The sequence below is a fragment of the Platalea leucorodia genome (assembly GCF_965183815.1).
Source record: "Platalea leucorodia genome assembly, chromosome: 1".
NCBI lineage: Eukaryota > Metazoa > Chordata > Aves > Pelecaniformes > Threskiornithidae > Platalea > Platalea leucorodia.
The window spans coordinates 108,827,992-108,845,444 of NC_138823.1; the positions used below are offsets into that span (position 1 = coordinate 108,827,992).

General features: G+C 38.9%; 1 protein-coding gene across 1 annotated transcript in view; it reads right to left on the reverse strand.

Annotated features, from left to right (window-relative positions):
- The window catches only part of CNTNAP2 (contactin associated protein 2), a gene marked incomplete at both ends in the record, with an annotated part of 1,183,012 nt that overhangs the window by 803,446 nt on the left and 362,113 nt on the right, over positions 1 to 17,453 (reverse strand). The window contains one exon of the mRNA XM_082307127.1: positions 14,261 to 14,371. Coding sequence (XP_082163253.1) covers positions 14,261 to 14,371 — 111 coding nt within the window. The remainder of the gene's footprint in view (positions 1 to 14,260; positions 14,372 to 17,453) is intronic.

The following is a 17,453-nucleotide window of genomic DNA, read 5'->3' on the forward strand; positions in this document are numbered from 1 at the left end:
CTTCTAAATATGAAACAGAAAAAATTGCCAGTGTCTAAGGCCCTAAAATGAAAACACTTCTGTTTTCAGGGAATGGAAGATGGAGAGAAAGAGGAGAAGCTGTTTTCGGGTGACTGAAAATGATATGGCTTAATGATTCTGGTAACTCCAATGCTCTTGTCAAACCAAAGGCTTTATTTATGTTGTTTCCCTATCTCTATTAATTTAGGAGCCTGTTTGTAGTTTTTACTTCACAGTCCCAGTTCTATTTTTCAGTAACCTCTGGATCTATGCCAATAGGGTAAATCAATTGATTTGGGGGTCTATCCTGTCTTCTTTCTCACTTGCAGTTAACTTCCCCTGTTCCTTTAAACTTCCTTGCCTTTGTAGGAGAGTCTGAGAGGCTGAAAGTGTTGCAATCATCCATAAAATTGGATAAGCCTGTAGATTTCCCCAGCAAACCCTGTCATTGTGACTCCAGCCTCATGGAGGGACCATCTGTAAGAGAACAAGATAAGAGCATAGGAATTGCCATATCACACCTAGTGAGCTGGTAAGCTAGTAGCTTTTCTCAAAGGGTGGCCAATACCACATATTTATAGCAAGGTGCTCCAGCCTCAGAGCAGACAGCTGCGTAAAAAAACATTCTCTGTGAAGGGCTCAGTCTAATTTCTTTAACTAAAGTCTAGCAGAAACCTGAGAATTGGAATGTTTAAAATAATTTATTGCCAGTTCCTACTCATTTTTGGTATCTCTGCTTTGATCCCCAGCTATAGCGCTCCTTTCCAGATGACTGGATGGGGCTCATCAAACAGCCATTGATGGTCCACATGTTGGTTGTGGCCTTAGCTGCATTTCACATTACTTAAGGTTTCAAGAGAAGAAAAGAGCTGAAGCATCCTCACCAGTGTGTTTAAGATAATAAATTCTGCATATAATATGTAGAATTTGGTTTTGCCTTGAAACTAGAAGTTCATTAAAGTAACTTTTAGAGATTACTCACAATAATTGGGCTCATAATTAATAGCTTCTCTGGTCTCTCAATAACTGTTATTTTTAAAATTTGGCATGCAACTTTTTCTTCCTGATAATTGAGCACCATTTTGGCCTAATTTAGAAACTGGTTAATCACAGTTGGGGGGGGGGGGGGGGGGGGGGAACAAAAAAACACAACAAAAACCCCACCTGGAAACCAACATTTACGGGCGACAATCATCTCTACATATTCAAAATGTGTTATGGGGGATGGTGCTGACCAGCTGCTAAAGTCAGCAAATTAAATAACCCCAGCGCTGGCTTTTGTTGAAGATTCTTTCCCTGCCAGAAACAACTGACAACTTTTTGGTACTGAAGAAAGCAAAGCAGTTCATGTAGCATCTCTCTCAGCACATATTGGAAACAACTCGGCTTGTGTATTAAATGAAAGATCTGATTTCTGTTATATATTCTACATTTTGCGGAATGCCAGCTAAAGCCCTCTCAGTGCGGGACCATACTATACCCAACAATATTTCCTTCCCAGCAAAAGCACAATACCCTGTTTTGCTCAGCAACAATCTTGTTTACTCCTCTTTTACAACATTGCCCAACGTCACCTGCTTCTTCCCTCAAAACCAGCTCATCTTCCTATCACCCAGTCTGTACTAGCAACAGCTAAGAAACCAGGGATGGCTATAAGATAATTTACGGCTACTCACTCCTAATCCATAAGTATTATGCAGTTAATAGACACGGTCAAGTGCCTATTTTTACATACCATAGGACCCTTTGATCCTTACAAACATCAGATCTTTTCTGACAACTTTCTTAACCAAAGCAGAACTAGCTCACTGGGAGTAAAATGCCTAAAAGCCCAGCAGGAATGCTAAATTTGATGGTAGTCAATATTGAAAAGCAAAGACATCTAAAATACGACTTTTCAAAAAGCAGCATTTCAAGCTTTCTTCTTTTTTTCCACTGCTTATCAAATATACAGCCCCATGAATGTCAGTAGAAACAACTGAGTGACTTGGAAAATTGACCATTCAAACAGATTTTGTCACAAAGAATGTAAGTGTGTCCTAAAAGAAATATAAATCTGTCCTTGAAGCAGTCAGAAAAGTTTAGGGCTCTGAAGAGACAACAGCTCATTATCGATATTCAGTTGTATATTAGTTGGCGGACAAACTACCAAAGATGTCCAATATAGAACAATATTGTCCTATGTGAACAATATATCGCAGCTAAACAAATAGATCACTTCAGAGGGAGAAAAGCAGGGCAGATACTGGGAGGAAAGGGTTAAAGTACTATTGACATTTCTGCTGAGGGTTGCTTGGTCCTTAGCTGTCCTTCAGCACAACAAATCTCCACACAGAGAAGAACACAGAAAGTGTAACAGCTTATTTTTTTATATCGGGGTCAGCATAAGTAAACTGTTGCTTCTTAATTACACCAACAGTTTCTCACCCTGCAGTGTTATAGTCATCTGCCATTCTGCACAAAGCTGACTCAAATCTCAGCTACCATGATGACCTAATAAAGGAAAATTATTCTCTCTCTTACTCAAGGGAAGGATTTTCTCTTGCTCAAAGTGCTCTGAGTGGGATCTATACAACACTCAATCGTTCACCTCTTCCCTTTTCACCTGTAACTGGCTATACGAGGCTTGCGTAAAGCTGAAGTTTTCTAAAATAAGTGCCCTTGTTCAGGGTAAGTTGATGAACTTTTTTTCCTTCAAAGGTATATGCGCCTGTGTCATTTTTATCAGTATTAAAGTGAGTCTTACACACAAACGGGATAAAAAATACTTTCATCTAAGAAAATGAGACAAAACAAAGTGAAACCAACAGCAAATCTGTGATGTGGGACTGGATGCCAAGTCACTCTTCCAGATACAGAGAAATTTTTTGTGACTTACCTAATAACTCACATACAGAAAAAAGAGTATTAATGTTCTGTCTCTTACTGTGTAGCTCAGATTTACTTGTGAATAATCTAAGTCTAATTGTAAAGGCTGAAACATGAAAATAATAGCTGCACTCTCCCATCCTGCAGCGAATAGCCTCATTTTATCACATTACTTCTTTTCTCTCTTTTGGCATATTACTGTACTATGAGGTTATAATGGTAGCCAAATAGCTCCCATTTCTACCAGCATTTACGCTTGTTTATGACTTATTTGGGAAAGGCAGTGCTCTGGCTATGCTCAAAGAAGCTCTCTACCAGTTGCACTACACCCATCTATGTAAGGAAAACCTGCATTTTGTGTGCAGAAGAGGGTGAAATACTCATGCTGTCTGACAAGAGGCACCTACCTTGGAAGCAGCTGACAGTGCATTTTCTGTACACTAACTGCATCTTTGCCTCAATTCCAGATTAGTCTCACACATCTCTGCATCTTGGTCTGAAGTATCTGCAGATATAACCTAGCCTAGGATATCTAACCTGTCAGCCTCTGCTACTCCTAAATGTACTGGACCTGTCAAAAGAGGTTGGCCAGTTTTTCTATGTTGAGGTTTTTCCAGTCCCGTGTGCTCCCATTGATCTGTGCAAATGCAGTAGCTCCATTGTCTGAGGAAGTACAAAATTTTCTGGTTTGTTAAATGTGCCAACTCTGGTGTAGGCAAATTCCTTGCAAGGCATTGGGTTGAGGAGGCATCTAGCAGAACTCCAGTGTGCCATTACCGTGCAGTTTTCAGCCGAAGTCTCACTCGTTATATTAACTCTAAAATTTAATTATAAAGTGTGCCAGCTTTTTAAATAGGATAAAACTCCACTCCCTGTTTTAAGAATCAAAATTAGACACCAAAGATAACATCTGCAATCTTGAAATGGATTGATTATATAATTTAGTGCCTGATTTACAAGGATTGATGTCCTTCTGTAAAAAAACTGTCTTTATGCAGGCAAGAACCTGCCATTGGCAATACTCTTCTTGCACTAACACCTATATACATCATCTGACTAATACTAACACCTCCCGGTACAGGTGATACTTCTGTGAATGTAAACTTGATGAATGCTTCCAAAACACATACCAAATAAATACAAGTTTAATGACATTTAGAAAGAGCGTGAGAACTTTTAACGTCTTATGACTCATCCATGTGAAATCTGAAGCAGCTGACTGCACGCAATAAGAAAGACAAAGACTGGATATACTATACCGCCTATAAGCTCAAGTATAAAACTGTCAGCCACCCCATGTTTGAGACCATTAGCTCCTGCTCAAATGCAAATAAGAATATAAGCATTCTGAGTGGAGCTGGAGAGCTAATCAGCTCTGCCTTTTCAAGATAGCACAGAGCTGAAGCCAGTAAGAACACCTAAAAAAAATTCTTAACTATTTACAGGTTAATGGCCCAATGCTGCTTGAGAAACCTTCAAATTAAACTCTGGGCTTTTAGGATCATCGGGAGAGCTGAATTTGGCTACTCTGAGAATAAACAGCCAGAGCTGCACCAGTCCCTAAGGATACGGGAAAAGTGTATCTGTGATATAAACCAGTCTGGCTGGCTGTGAGGCTGCCTGCTCTCTGCCACCAGCACAGCCACTTTCCTGCATTCATGAACTAAGCTGAGTTTTGTCTGAAAAAAGCTAGCTGCTCAGCAGAGCCAGGGCGGATCTGCTGCCCCCAGCTGTCTGTGGCCCGAGACAGCTGCCCATTTGCCTTAGGTCTCCAGCAGGACTTGGAACTGCTGCCTCTGCAAACGATTGCTGTAGAAAAAGTTCCACACACAAAGCTTAAGAGAGAGCTCAGTATTATTTTTTTTTCCTCCTCCCCATCTAGACGTGTATTAAATAACCCAATTAGGTATTCTGACTGCTTTAATTAACAAATTAGTTATGAACTGGAAAAAACGGTCATGCTTTCTGTATTCGTTGGGCTATGGTAAATTAACATAAGCTAATGATGCTTTATTTTTATCCAATTATTTGAGCTTCACTTTCCACAGACTTTGTTTCCTGGATTGTGTTTTGAATGAAAAGGGTGATATTTTTTCTTTTTAAAGTTACTTTTTCAACACATCAGTCTGACCTGGATGTACACTGGTATTTTTTTCCTCCCTTTTTGATGCTTCTTTTTGCTGCCCCTTCACAAGATCTGCTGTCTTCTTGCAATGCATGTTTTTTTCCTACTGCCCCATGTATTGCTCCAGAGACTGAAAGAGCCTGTGGTTTCAGAGGAATGAGCTAGCGCAAACATTTTTATTTGTATTTTTAAGAATTCCTTCTACAAAACGTAGATGTTTATGAAAAATGTTTCATTAGGGCCAGATCACTGAAGCACAGAAAACAAGTGCTAAGGTCAACTGAGCGGCAGTCATAACTGCCTTCGAAACAAAGATACAAGCATTCATGGAGCTGAAGTGAGTTGCATTACAAATCAAAGCGGGGTGCCTAGCTATTTATTTTGAAGGTGAGGAATAAGCAAAATTGATTATGTGGTAGGATATGAGGCAGATAAAGAAAATTATATGAATCCAGCAATAATATTTGACCATGAAATAATAGCCGTGAGGGAACAAATGTCTTTCCTACATGACTTTTCTTTCTAGGTCCAAAAGAATTTGCAAATCATGAGCTGAGCCTGAATTATTTATGGATTTTAAAAGAAGAAAAAACCCAGTGGTTGAAATTAGTGTTATACAAAAAATTTATTAGGAATAATGCCAAAAGGCCATGTTACTAGTAAAATGGAAATGTTTTCATTTATCCTCACAGGTAAAGGAGCTCCTAAAGGAGCTACATCTTGACGTGAATAAAAACAAACAAACAAAAAACCCAAACAAACAAAACATCAGTTACTTGCAGTCTCTCTAAAACATTCCAGAAATACTGTTGTTTATACTGTGTGCAACACAAAGAATGCTATGTCCAGTGCAAACATGTTTTTAAGGTTGCATCAATAAATGAACCACTAGAGAATTATTTTTTTCAGTCATGAATAACTCATTTTCCACATTTCTAAATGGAAAAGTAATTATTTAATAGGTAACAACATTTAATTTGCCCTGACTGCTGATCACCTAATTTGATCTACTGTATGTTACATGGCATAGTTTCAGCAAATACACGGTATTGGATTGTACAATGTGTGTTTATTGAAAGCACGTATTTACAGAAAGGGAACTGTTGTTTATTTATTTATTTAAAGGCAACCCTGATTTAATTATTCATAAATTCTTACTCAGCAAGGGCTCTCTTATAGACACACACAGAAGCTAAGTGGATGGTACTGCTCTTTTTCTCATGGTTGTGACCGTTCTTTTATGCCACTCTATCCATTACTCTTCAGTGCTTACCTACTTCGAAAAGATAGTATTCAGTAACCTGGGCAGTGAATTTACAAACCACTGGCAACTCTGTAACTTCCTTCTAAGAGGGTTTTAATCAACATATAATGAGTTATGTTGCGTACAAGCAGTCTTAGTGTGCCCAAAGGTCCTGTCGACATAAGGAGATTGCAGTACTTAAGGTGACGCTCTACGGTGTGCTAATTACTGCACACTAGCTCCCTACTGTCCCTATTTGGACAATGTTAATGCAGAGTGAACACCTCCTTACTTTGAGATTCACACCCAAACTGAATTCCCCGCAAGTCCCATGAAGGGACAAGCCCAAACAGCTCACAGAATCCAGGCTGATGCTAACCATCCCTTTTATATCCAAATGTCAAAAGGAAAACTACATAAAATCCTTCTCATATCCCATTATAGAAAAGTAATACGGAATTGGAGAAGTAGTGATAGTGGTTATGGTATTGGAGGTTTTAATAGCAATTCTGAAAAGAGCCTAGGCGTGGTGTCCCCAGATTTTTTCCTAAGGCAGGACTCTAACAAGCACATTTTTGTATTGGTAGAGCTGTTGCAGAACAGATCTGATTGACTTACTGGGAATGATTTGGGGAATAAAAGAATCGTATCCCATGATAAATAAGTTCTTGCATGTTCCTTACAAAAGCCAAAATGTAAAACTCCACTGAGAAAAAAACATGCTGTCTCAATTACACTTATGCCAACACTTAGAATTTCTGACGCTTGTTTTACAGACACATCAATAATTCCGATAACAGGTCAAGGTCAGCACCCTGATTAAAAAGCAACATGAAAGCCTAGACAGGAGTTACATACTGGTGATAAAAGGACTGCTTTTTGAACATCAACTCTCCTACAGAAACTTCCCCTTGTATTCCATTATCAATTTCATTGGCAGCTTCAGATTCCCCCCTAATACTGGACTTGAAAGAGAGCCCTGTATGCCAAATTTCTTCTTTATTCCACTGCGCAAAAGATAATTTCCATACATCCAAAGATTCATTACGACCTTCGTACTTTCACTGTCTGCTGGGATTATTTCTGAAGTTCTGAGACTCTGCTCAGTTTCAAGCGGCTCCCAGTTATATTATATACCATTACATTATGTTGAAATAATGTAGAATTTCTTCCCTAAATTACAATAGTATGAGGTGGATGATGGGCAGCATTAATTCTTGTACTAGTGAGAAGTGTAAGGTCCAATAGCTTGGGAACCATTAAAAGGAAGATTGATAATGCATTATATCAAACGTGTGCTAAGAATCCTCCTTATGATGTGATGCAGTTCATTGATTCTACTGATGGCAGGTCATAAGATGTTAGACCTTATAACCTTGACATCACATATGCAAAAGCTACTGTAGATAGATTTCTAAAAAGCTCCAGAACGAGCTAATTGAAAAGTCCCCTTTCCTCTGATACCACTTTTGCTAGTAAGGTGGTAGCAATACAGACTACTTTTGCAGAAGAATATGTATGACAAAAACGGAAGGAACTCTGAAATCTTTTTAGCTAGTCCACTAACTAGATTTCAGTTAAAATGTGTTACCATGCTGTCAATAACTTAATGGCATATATTCATGTGCCAGTGTGAATGACTCCTGCATCAGTCATTTTGAAAAGGAAAATGAAGTATTTTTTTCAAAGGTAACACATTCTCATATTTCTCCAAATATTATATTGGATCATTTAATACACTTAGAAATGTTTGGTTTACGTAGGTATAGAATGTGAGCTGATACCTGAGAGAATATTAAAAATACTTTTTAAGAAGTGCATCCAAAGTAAAATTTTTAGGATTTTATAGTATTCAAAGATTTAACGATGTTTGCATGTATTTAGATAAAACTGACAGTGACAGAACAAAAAGGAAGAGCCACATACATTTCTCCTCTTCTGTGGTGCTTTGTTTTCTTATACAAGCTACAGACATTTAAAAAATAATCTGCACCTTTGTTATACTGGCACTGAACAACACACTAGTAATTTTTAGAATTAAAAAAATACGAAAAAATACTACAATACAGTATAGTGCTAAGACTTGGTTGTTTAAAATGAAAAAAAAAATCTTACTTTCAAAAGGATAATCTGATGGAATCTGACAGCAACCTTCGTCTGAACAGTTGCTAACTCAGTGTCGTTTAGCTTTTTCAATCCAAGCTTTTGCTTATGAGCCTTTAACAGAAGTCAGGAGTCACCACGCTCTACCTTCCCCAAACCTACTCTCACTATGCAACTCATCGCGTCATTCCAGCCTCCACGTAAGTTTTGCCACACCTTAAGTTTCAAAGGTTCTTCACAGCATTAGATCCAGTGAAACGTGTTGTTAAGTAGTAGCACAGCGGAGGAACCACCTTCTTCTGTTCACAAAAAGACAAAATAGCCAGCGTTTTCTGGGACCTCCTTGTTCCCTACTTCTTTCCACGATAATAAAACGGAAGTGTTTTGCTTGCCTTTCACAGCTGCTATGACTGAAAGCGCCCAGGAAGGCAGAAGAGGGAAGGCAGCCCATGAGGCAGTTGGGGTGCTTTGGGGATCAGGGAAAGAGAGAGCTGGTGTAGAATGCACACATGCATTGTACCCCCAGACCTCCGGCTCTTCGTGATCGCGGAAACACAGATTCACAGTTCTAACAGTTACTTAAATCAAAGGCTCTCACTCACTGACACAGAAACTGGGGCTTCAAATGTTAAGACATTTTGGTATGAATTTGCAAGAGACTGACAAACCCGCAGGTAACCACTGAATATTTGTTTCTACAACCAACAATTTTTTCCCTAATTAAAAATAGCTCCCCCCCCACCCCCCAAAAAAAAAATTGCCCAGGATACTTCTCTTTGCTTACCCTAACAAGAAAGAAGGATCACAACAGGAACAAAGGGCAACACAGAAGAATATGAAGCACCAATAAACAGATTTGGAGAGGCTAACTTTTCTAATCAAGTTATACTCTGTCCATCCAATCTGCATTTCCTTTGAAATAAGTACATGTACTAATCCATAAATCAGTGAAGGCTTACAGGGCTCCGAGTAGATGGCTCTGGAAAATGTAAAATATTCTCACATACTGACATAGCAAAATACCCTACACATAGACCATGAAGGCTCATTTTCCAGATCAATGCCGTTCCATGAAGTTTTAGTTCTGTTTGCCTAGATCACTAGCTATGGGATTTGTAAACAAAGTACTATCAAACATTAGGAATAAACTCGTGGATGTTTCTGCTTTTGAAGCCTCCTAAAAACTGCTGAAAAATATTAAATTCTTTGATGTGCATCCTTCAAATTGCAACATTTATAGCAGGAAACTGAATCAGAACAACTACAGTCACAACTGCAACCTTCTTAATAACATGATGTGACTGTTATTGATCGGTGTCTTAATCAATAGAATAACATGTACTATCTATTCTGCTGAAGTGTTTTGCCAGTCTAGAGTGAAGTGCCATCAAAACGGCAAAGAAAAATATAATTGGGTTGGAGACTAGAACTTTCAAATGCGCATTTCCTTAATGTAAAGGGTCTGGGGCTAGAGGAGGGGGAGTTCTTTCCATTTAATGACTTGAGCACAGTGTGGTTTAAATAGCAAATATGATTTGGGAACCTATTAGCTGATAATGACTCTTTGGAGAGAAAAAAATTGGATTCCCTTATTACTGGTTTGATTAGCAAGATCTGTAATTCCATGATGTTGTAAAATAGCTCAGCATTGAAACTGAGCTATTTCCCATCATTTGTAGAAGCAGAAGCATAAACACAGTGAAGGCCGAGTTCCCATGTTAAACGCATTCCTGAATTCTGCAGTACTTTTACCCGCACTAGAATTAGGAAAGCAAAATTAGGTAATGTACATATCTAAGCTTTCGTTTTGAAAAGTACGTATGCTAGGCTTCATACGTATTAAGAGATGGATGACAACAATCTAAAGAGGGTGCTATTTGAGCAAAGAGATGCAACTAAATTTCAAATGAACTTTTGACAGAGAAAATTAAACAAATGTTTGATTAATGACAGCACTGTAGAACCACATTGCTAAAGAAACATCATTAAAAGAAACTGCACTTTAGTGACTGTAAGGGAAAGAAAGGGGACGGTAAATATAATTAAAGGAAAAAAAATTAAACTCCAAATGTCTGATTTGCCTTTCACTTACAATACGATAAGTAGTCTAGCAAACTAAAAGGAGAAATAGTCATCTAAAATCAATTTGAAGATCCTGCCCACCAAGCTGATGCAAAGCTTTAGGTTATTAAAATGATTCTAGTAACTTTTCTATTTTAGAACAGCAAATAGAATGCAAATGAACATAACTGTGATCAGATACAGCAGAATTCAACCCAAGTGATGAGCAGTGGTTTAGAATTTAACTGTTCCTTAACTGCTTTCATCTGGACAATGAACAGTTGAAAACATAAATTAAGGGACCCAACAGCCTATCAAAACCCACGTTCAGACATATCGCAACAGAAAGAATGAGAATTACTGAAAGGCACCTAACAAAATAAAGGTAACACCGAAGGAAAATCCCGAAACCAGCATAAAACGGCATCTATTCTCATTCAGAAGTCATCTTCTAAATTTCTGAAGCAATAAACAATGTTATCTACTAGTCTGCAGGACTAAAACCAAAGAAATTGCCAATGCTCCTGACAGGCCACAGGCTTTGCATCAACTCTGCGGGGCTGCAGGACTAGAGCTTGTCAGTCATATTTTCTCTAAGCTAGTCTTCAGCTTCCGTTTAGCTTATTTAGTTGCAATAGCAATTCTCTAACAACCAGGTAACATAGCCCAATCTGTTTTACCTTTAACTTAGCTTTGCGATTGCATGGGCTAGTGACTATCGGTGTAACAATTTTGATATATTTCTGTACCTGAAGTAGATATTCTGCAGATAACAAAGCATTACTGTAGAATAAAAATGTAGTGTACAGAACTACAATCATGGGATGACAGCAGAGGTATTGAAAGTTCAGGCACAGGGTGGTACCAGAGGGAGCAGGGCTATAAGCAACTCACCAGGTCAATTACTAGTCACTAGAAGAAAGCAACCTTGGGAGCTGGTTAAGACTGATTTTAGAGAACAGAAAACAAGAGAAAAAGAGATCAAAGAACAAGATTCCTACACATGTAAAACACACACATACAGAGAATCCTGACGTGTGGAGCTTCAGACGAATAAACAAAGATCAGTGTCAGGGCCCTGAGGGTACCAACAGGCCATAATTGCCCTACCCAGTGGGGGACCCACTCGCCCTGCCTGTGAGCCTGGGGGCCCCATTTCAGCTCTCAGGAGCCTACCTGAGCCACATCATAGGTGTATCCATGCCCAGCCCCATCTCGTGTTCTTCCCCACCTATGGATTTTGCTTCCTGGCTTGACATCAGACCTGGCTCGTCCCTTCCTATGTGATGATCTCCAGACAACTGGCAGAACCTCCTGGTGCCACCAGCACTGCTCACCCTGCTTGTGGCCAGGGGATGGTGTCCCAGTGGCCAGGGCACCACCTGCCCCAGAGTCTCCCATGTCTACAGCTTGGCCCCCTTAATTGCACAGCTCCCCTCACCCCATTCCCTGAAAACACATACAGTTAACTTCAAGCAGATCCTACCGCATCAATGTTGTCATTGGCATAGAACCATAGAATAGTTTGGGATGGAAGGGACCTTTAAAGGTCATCTAGTTCAACCCCACCCTGCAATGAGCAGGAACAGCTTCAACTAGATCAGGTTGCTCAGAGCCCCATCCAACCTGACCTTGAACACGTCCAGGGATGGGGCATCTACCACCTCCCTGGGCAACCCCTTCCAGTGTTTCACCACTCTCATCATAAAAACTGTCTTCCTTATATCTAGTCTGAATCTACCCTCTTTTAGTTTAAAACCGTTACCCCTTGTCCTATCGCAAGAGGCCCTACTAAGAAGTCTGTCCCCATCTTTTTTTCCTTTAAGTACTGAAAGGTCACAATAAGGTCTCTCCAGAACCTTCTCTTCTCCAGGCTGAACAACCCCAACTCTCTCAGCGTTTGCTCATAGGAGAGGTGTTCCAGCCCTCTGATCATTCTTGTGGCCCTGCTCTGGACTCAATTCCACAGGTCCATGTCTTCCTGTACTGAGGACTCCAGAGCCAGACGCAGCACTCCAGGTGGGGTCTCGCCAGAGTGGAGTAGAGCGGCAGAAGCACCTCCCTCGACCTACTGGCCGCACTTCCTTTGATGCAGCCCAGGATACGGTTGGCGTCCTGGGCTGCAAGCATATGTTGCCGGTGCATATCCAATATTTCATCCACCAGTACGCCCAACTCCTCTCTGCAGGGCTGCTCCCAATCCCTTCATCCCGCAGCCTGTACTGATACTGGGGGTTGCTCCAACCCAGGTGCAGGACCTTGCACTTGGCCTTGTTGAACCTCATGAGGTTCACATGCGTAACACCAGGGAAAGGGACAGACACAAGGAAGTGTGCGTATATAGTCTGTTTTATTATTGAGACTTTTCATCCCAATAGTATTTTTTCTTTTCTTTCTTTCTTTTTTCTGTAATAATAGCTAGGCCAATAATTATTCTTTGATTAAGATTATAATTAGACTAACAATAAATTCATGGTTTTGCTCATAAGGTGGGTGGTTTTGGGGTTTTTTTGGGGGTTTTTTTGTTTTGTTTTGTTGTTTTTTTTTTGGCTTGGAAGCTACACAAACAGTAGTATAAAAAATTGGTGGAAAACATGGGCAGCCTAGGCTATGATTCCAATGCAACAAATTCTGGTTTTAACCATAAGAGTGTTCCATCATTTGATAGTATTTCAGATTTTGTTTACAAACACCCAAAGACAAAAGATTGTCACTTTCGTTTCAATGGTTTTTTGTTTTTTAGGAGGCAGACTATGGTACCCAGGCAGGAGCAACATAATCCTTGCAGGAGAAGAAAAAAATAAAGCAGCAGTACAAATAAGCCAATCTTCTACAAGTCTGGTGTTTTGCCATTATTATAGATCTTCAGGATTTAGAAGACTGAGGCACTGTAGTCACTTGCTCTCTCTTCTTCATCCCTACAGTGAAAGTATTTCTAAATTCTAGGCTCATTAAGTCAATTAATTATAGCTTTGACATGTATTTTGGGAGGAAGATACAATTTTGGTATTGATTCACAAGAATCTGTGAAATTTCAGATTTTAGGACTTTTAGATTGATAGTATCTAGAAAAAAATAAAATCAATAGCATTCAGAATACTGAATCTGTAATCTAAGTTTCATGTTTAAATGTATGATTCCTGTGAAATTAATTTAGAGATCGATACCAAAATGGTATATCTACAGTCACCTAGAAATATCAAGGAAAAACTATGAAAATTCCTACGGGTGAAGGTAGAGACTTGTGTTCAGACCATGAAATAAATTTGCCTAGCCCTAAGGATATAATTAGACCAGGTAGACCATCAAACTTACGCACCTATTCTTCAACCAACAAAACTGAGGTGGCTTTGTTACTTCTGAACAACACCTAATTGCGTTACAGAAATACCTGCAAAAGGGCAAAGTTCCCGTAGTGCTAGGAAAAACTGAATTACAGCTGTCATTGCTAAGGTGGGTAACAAGTTCAATCAACAGAGCACATCAAAGCTGTTTAGTTTTGCTCCAACAACCATGACCTTGCAAATGTTCATTTACCCGACGAACACAGGTATGCCCTTTTAACTGAAGTCAATTATGTACCGTATGACTCCATCGACACCAGGCATTTGGCCCATGCCGCTACATGTTATTAGTAGTGTATTTCTCCCTGCAGTGCAATGGAGTGCAATTACTGTCACATACAATGAAACAGAAATTCATTCCATTTACAAAAACAGTCTGTCAAACAGCTAAAAATTACTTAAAACAAACATAAGCAATAATATTTTACATAAAAAGCATTTTCATATTAAAAATATCATTCTTTTTTTTTTTTTTTCTGGAAATATCTGAACGTTAAGGTAGAGAACACCTCTTACCTCCTCTCTTGTTTAACTTGGCATACCCTGGCACGTAGCTGCTTGTCATAGATGACGAACTGCTGAAGGAGGAGTGGGGTAATGCTGAGACCAGAGGTTCATCACACTTTTCTGAAACACAAGAAAACACATTCACTTTATGCTGTTAATTATCCGTACATATTAAGTGGCAATGTGCCCTTTTTTTTTTTCTTTTGGGTAATAACACAGCCTTGGGTTTTTTGTACATGTGGAATGCATGTGGCTACATCCCAAAATTTCAGTAAAAAACCCAAAAACACAAACAAAACCAACAAAACCCAACCAACCAAACAAAAAACCCACCCCAAAAACCAAAAGACGACCCGCAAACACAGATGCACACCTTGACATGAGAAAATAAAGACTTCAATGAAGGACAAAATTAGGTAATGGTAATGCCTAACCATGGGCCACCACTCTCCTTAGGGATACTACAAATGAACAAAAAAGCCTGCCCTGATACACCTGGAATGTTTTTGGTGACATGAAAATGTAGTGCTAAAGAAATGTATTATCATGAAAGCTTCGTAAGAAGTAGATGAGATATAAACTTTCAGTTCTGTAATAGAAGTGCTGATAACCTGATATTTTAAGAAAGAAAATAAATAAGGTTACATTAATAAATGCCTACGAATTATCACATACTGCAGATTTACTGAAAAAATTAACAGAATAATTTTTTTGTTAAAATACAATCTCTGTAATCCATTTGAGCACTTGACTTCTATTTTACTCAGTATAAAGAAGATTAACTTGGTATTAGCATCTAAGATGGAAAAAAAATGAGAATCTTTGCCTTTCTAATGAAGAAAAAAATGTAAAACAAATCCGCTGTTGTATGAAGTTACGTAAATTAGAATAAAGAGAACTGGCTTTTGATTTTTCAAATACTTAGATAGTTAATGTACTGCCCTTTGTTCTAGTTTTTCCTCAGTTATTTCAACAGGTGGGCGAAATATGTACGTTAAATTACTCGTTTACATTTCAGGTACAACCTAAAAAAAAGTAACCTGCAGCAGTCAGCTTGACTAACCTTTTTAAACACATGCACTGCAGCACAGGCTCTGCTGTAAGTGGAAACACCCCCAATTTATGTATCTAGAAAGCATTAGACCACCCCTGCTAGGCAGCATATTTAATGCTCAGGCACACCACATAGTTTTGGTACAATTAGAAAATGATGATTTGGTCAGACTGGATCACACGTGGAGACTGAATTAATCCTACTCTCAAAACAGGAACTTTAAGGGAAAAAAAAGGATTGTGAGTGAATCAAGTCATTTATAATGCAGGTGTTCTAAAATTTCCAGTCTCATGTAATGAAAAATAAAATGACTTACACAGCAATAGAAACTGAAGCACAGAAATACAGAAGAACATTCGTTCATGAATCAGTACTTTGACATTTAACAAAATAAATAAGTTTCTTTCACAAATCTCCAAGGTTTGTTAAGGGAGAAAACAAAATTCATATCAGCATAAAAGCACAGGCCAGAGTAAAGGGCAATTGCTTTGCACTGAATTAAAGGACAATTCCAATGACTCTGAAGTTCACTACCACACTATTTAATGATGGAATTTTGACAAGGGAAGATAAATGGTTTTAAGCATTATTGTTTATTCCAGAAAACAGAAGGATCGATTCCCCTCCTCCCTCCTCCTGCTGCTGTGGCTGCAGCCACACGGCAGGCACATTTGGTCAGAAGCCTGCAGCCTGATGGGCGCAACGCCTCGTGCTCACATCACACCGCCCACGCAGGACACCGGGGTCGCACAGGACCCCTCCCTGGCACCAGGGGTATGGCATGGAGCAAGGGCCTAGGTTTTAAGATCCTGGGTGCCAGGCTGCTGTTATTTCAGTCGAAGTAGTACAAGGTTAGAGCTTAAGAATGAAGTGAGCAGCAGATTGAAGTACTCATTACAAACGTTGCCCTAAATGTCATCATCACAGAGAGAGTTACCTGACAAAGTTTTTCTCATGTATTTCTTTATCTATAGTGTAGTTCTGGTAGTTCATAAAAATAGGTTTTCCAACTAAAAGACTGCTAGCAAACTGCTCTCGCTGCCACTTCAGTATTAGTGATACCTAGCTAGAGATTTGAAGTCATTTGTCATTAATTCTGTCGTCTGGGTAAAAATGGAATGAAACATATAAAAGCAGAAGAACACATAATCAGATATATTTAAAAAATACATAACAAAATCTCTTTGTAGCATTTTCTTATTCTTATCTTACACAATATTTACTGTTAAGGAAAAAAATATATTCTCATTAATAATGAGCGCTAAGGTTAACCATGTACCTTTGTTCACTTTCCTGTTTTTTCTTTTAGTACATTTTTAAAGCAAATTGTTAGGTTTATAGAATTTTCCCACATCCACAGTCTCATACTGGGGTGTGGGGGGTTGGTGGAGAGAAAAACCTGCATCCTTATGGAAGAATATTAGGAATAGAAAGATTTAGGTACAAAAATGTTTCCTATTTACGCAATTTGATTAATTACTGCATGTAATGGGAGGCTATTGGTCACGATATTCTAAAAAAATTTGTGAAACAAAAGAGCTATCCTAAATCATAACAAAAAGACTTTTAAAGAGGGATAAAATGTGAGCAAAACCTTAATTTCTGCAACAAAAAATAAACCTGGATTTTAGACAATGTGTTCAGAAACAACAAGACAGCTGAAAAAAACCTCTCCAAATAGCAGAAGCTCATCAGAACTTCTATTCTTTTACTGATCCCAGCTGCTACTGAGAAAATCTCCTCCTTTTATTTTGACAGCTACTATATTGGTGCTACTACTGATGAAGCTATGCAGAAGGAAATATGGAAAAACTTGTTTGGAAAGAATACTAGCTTCTAAATCATCATCCCCCCCCCGCGTATGGCCTGCCTTGTCTCTCTACTTCACTAATCTATCCTCTTGGATTCAAAAGAATACGACAGAGAAGCTTGGCATACTCAAAAAGTAAAAATAAAATCCCACAGGGAGTATCGCTCTTTATTTGCCACTGTGGTCACAATTTTTACAGTCAGTCATGAATGTGCTTCATTTGGTGTATAAGTGCTTTTGAAGTACAGAATCTGGACCTCTGCTTTCTTACTTTGGTTGGAATCGCCAGTACTGGGGGGTGGGGGGGTGGGGGTGGTGGAAAAACCAAACAGGGTTGA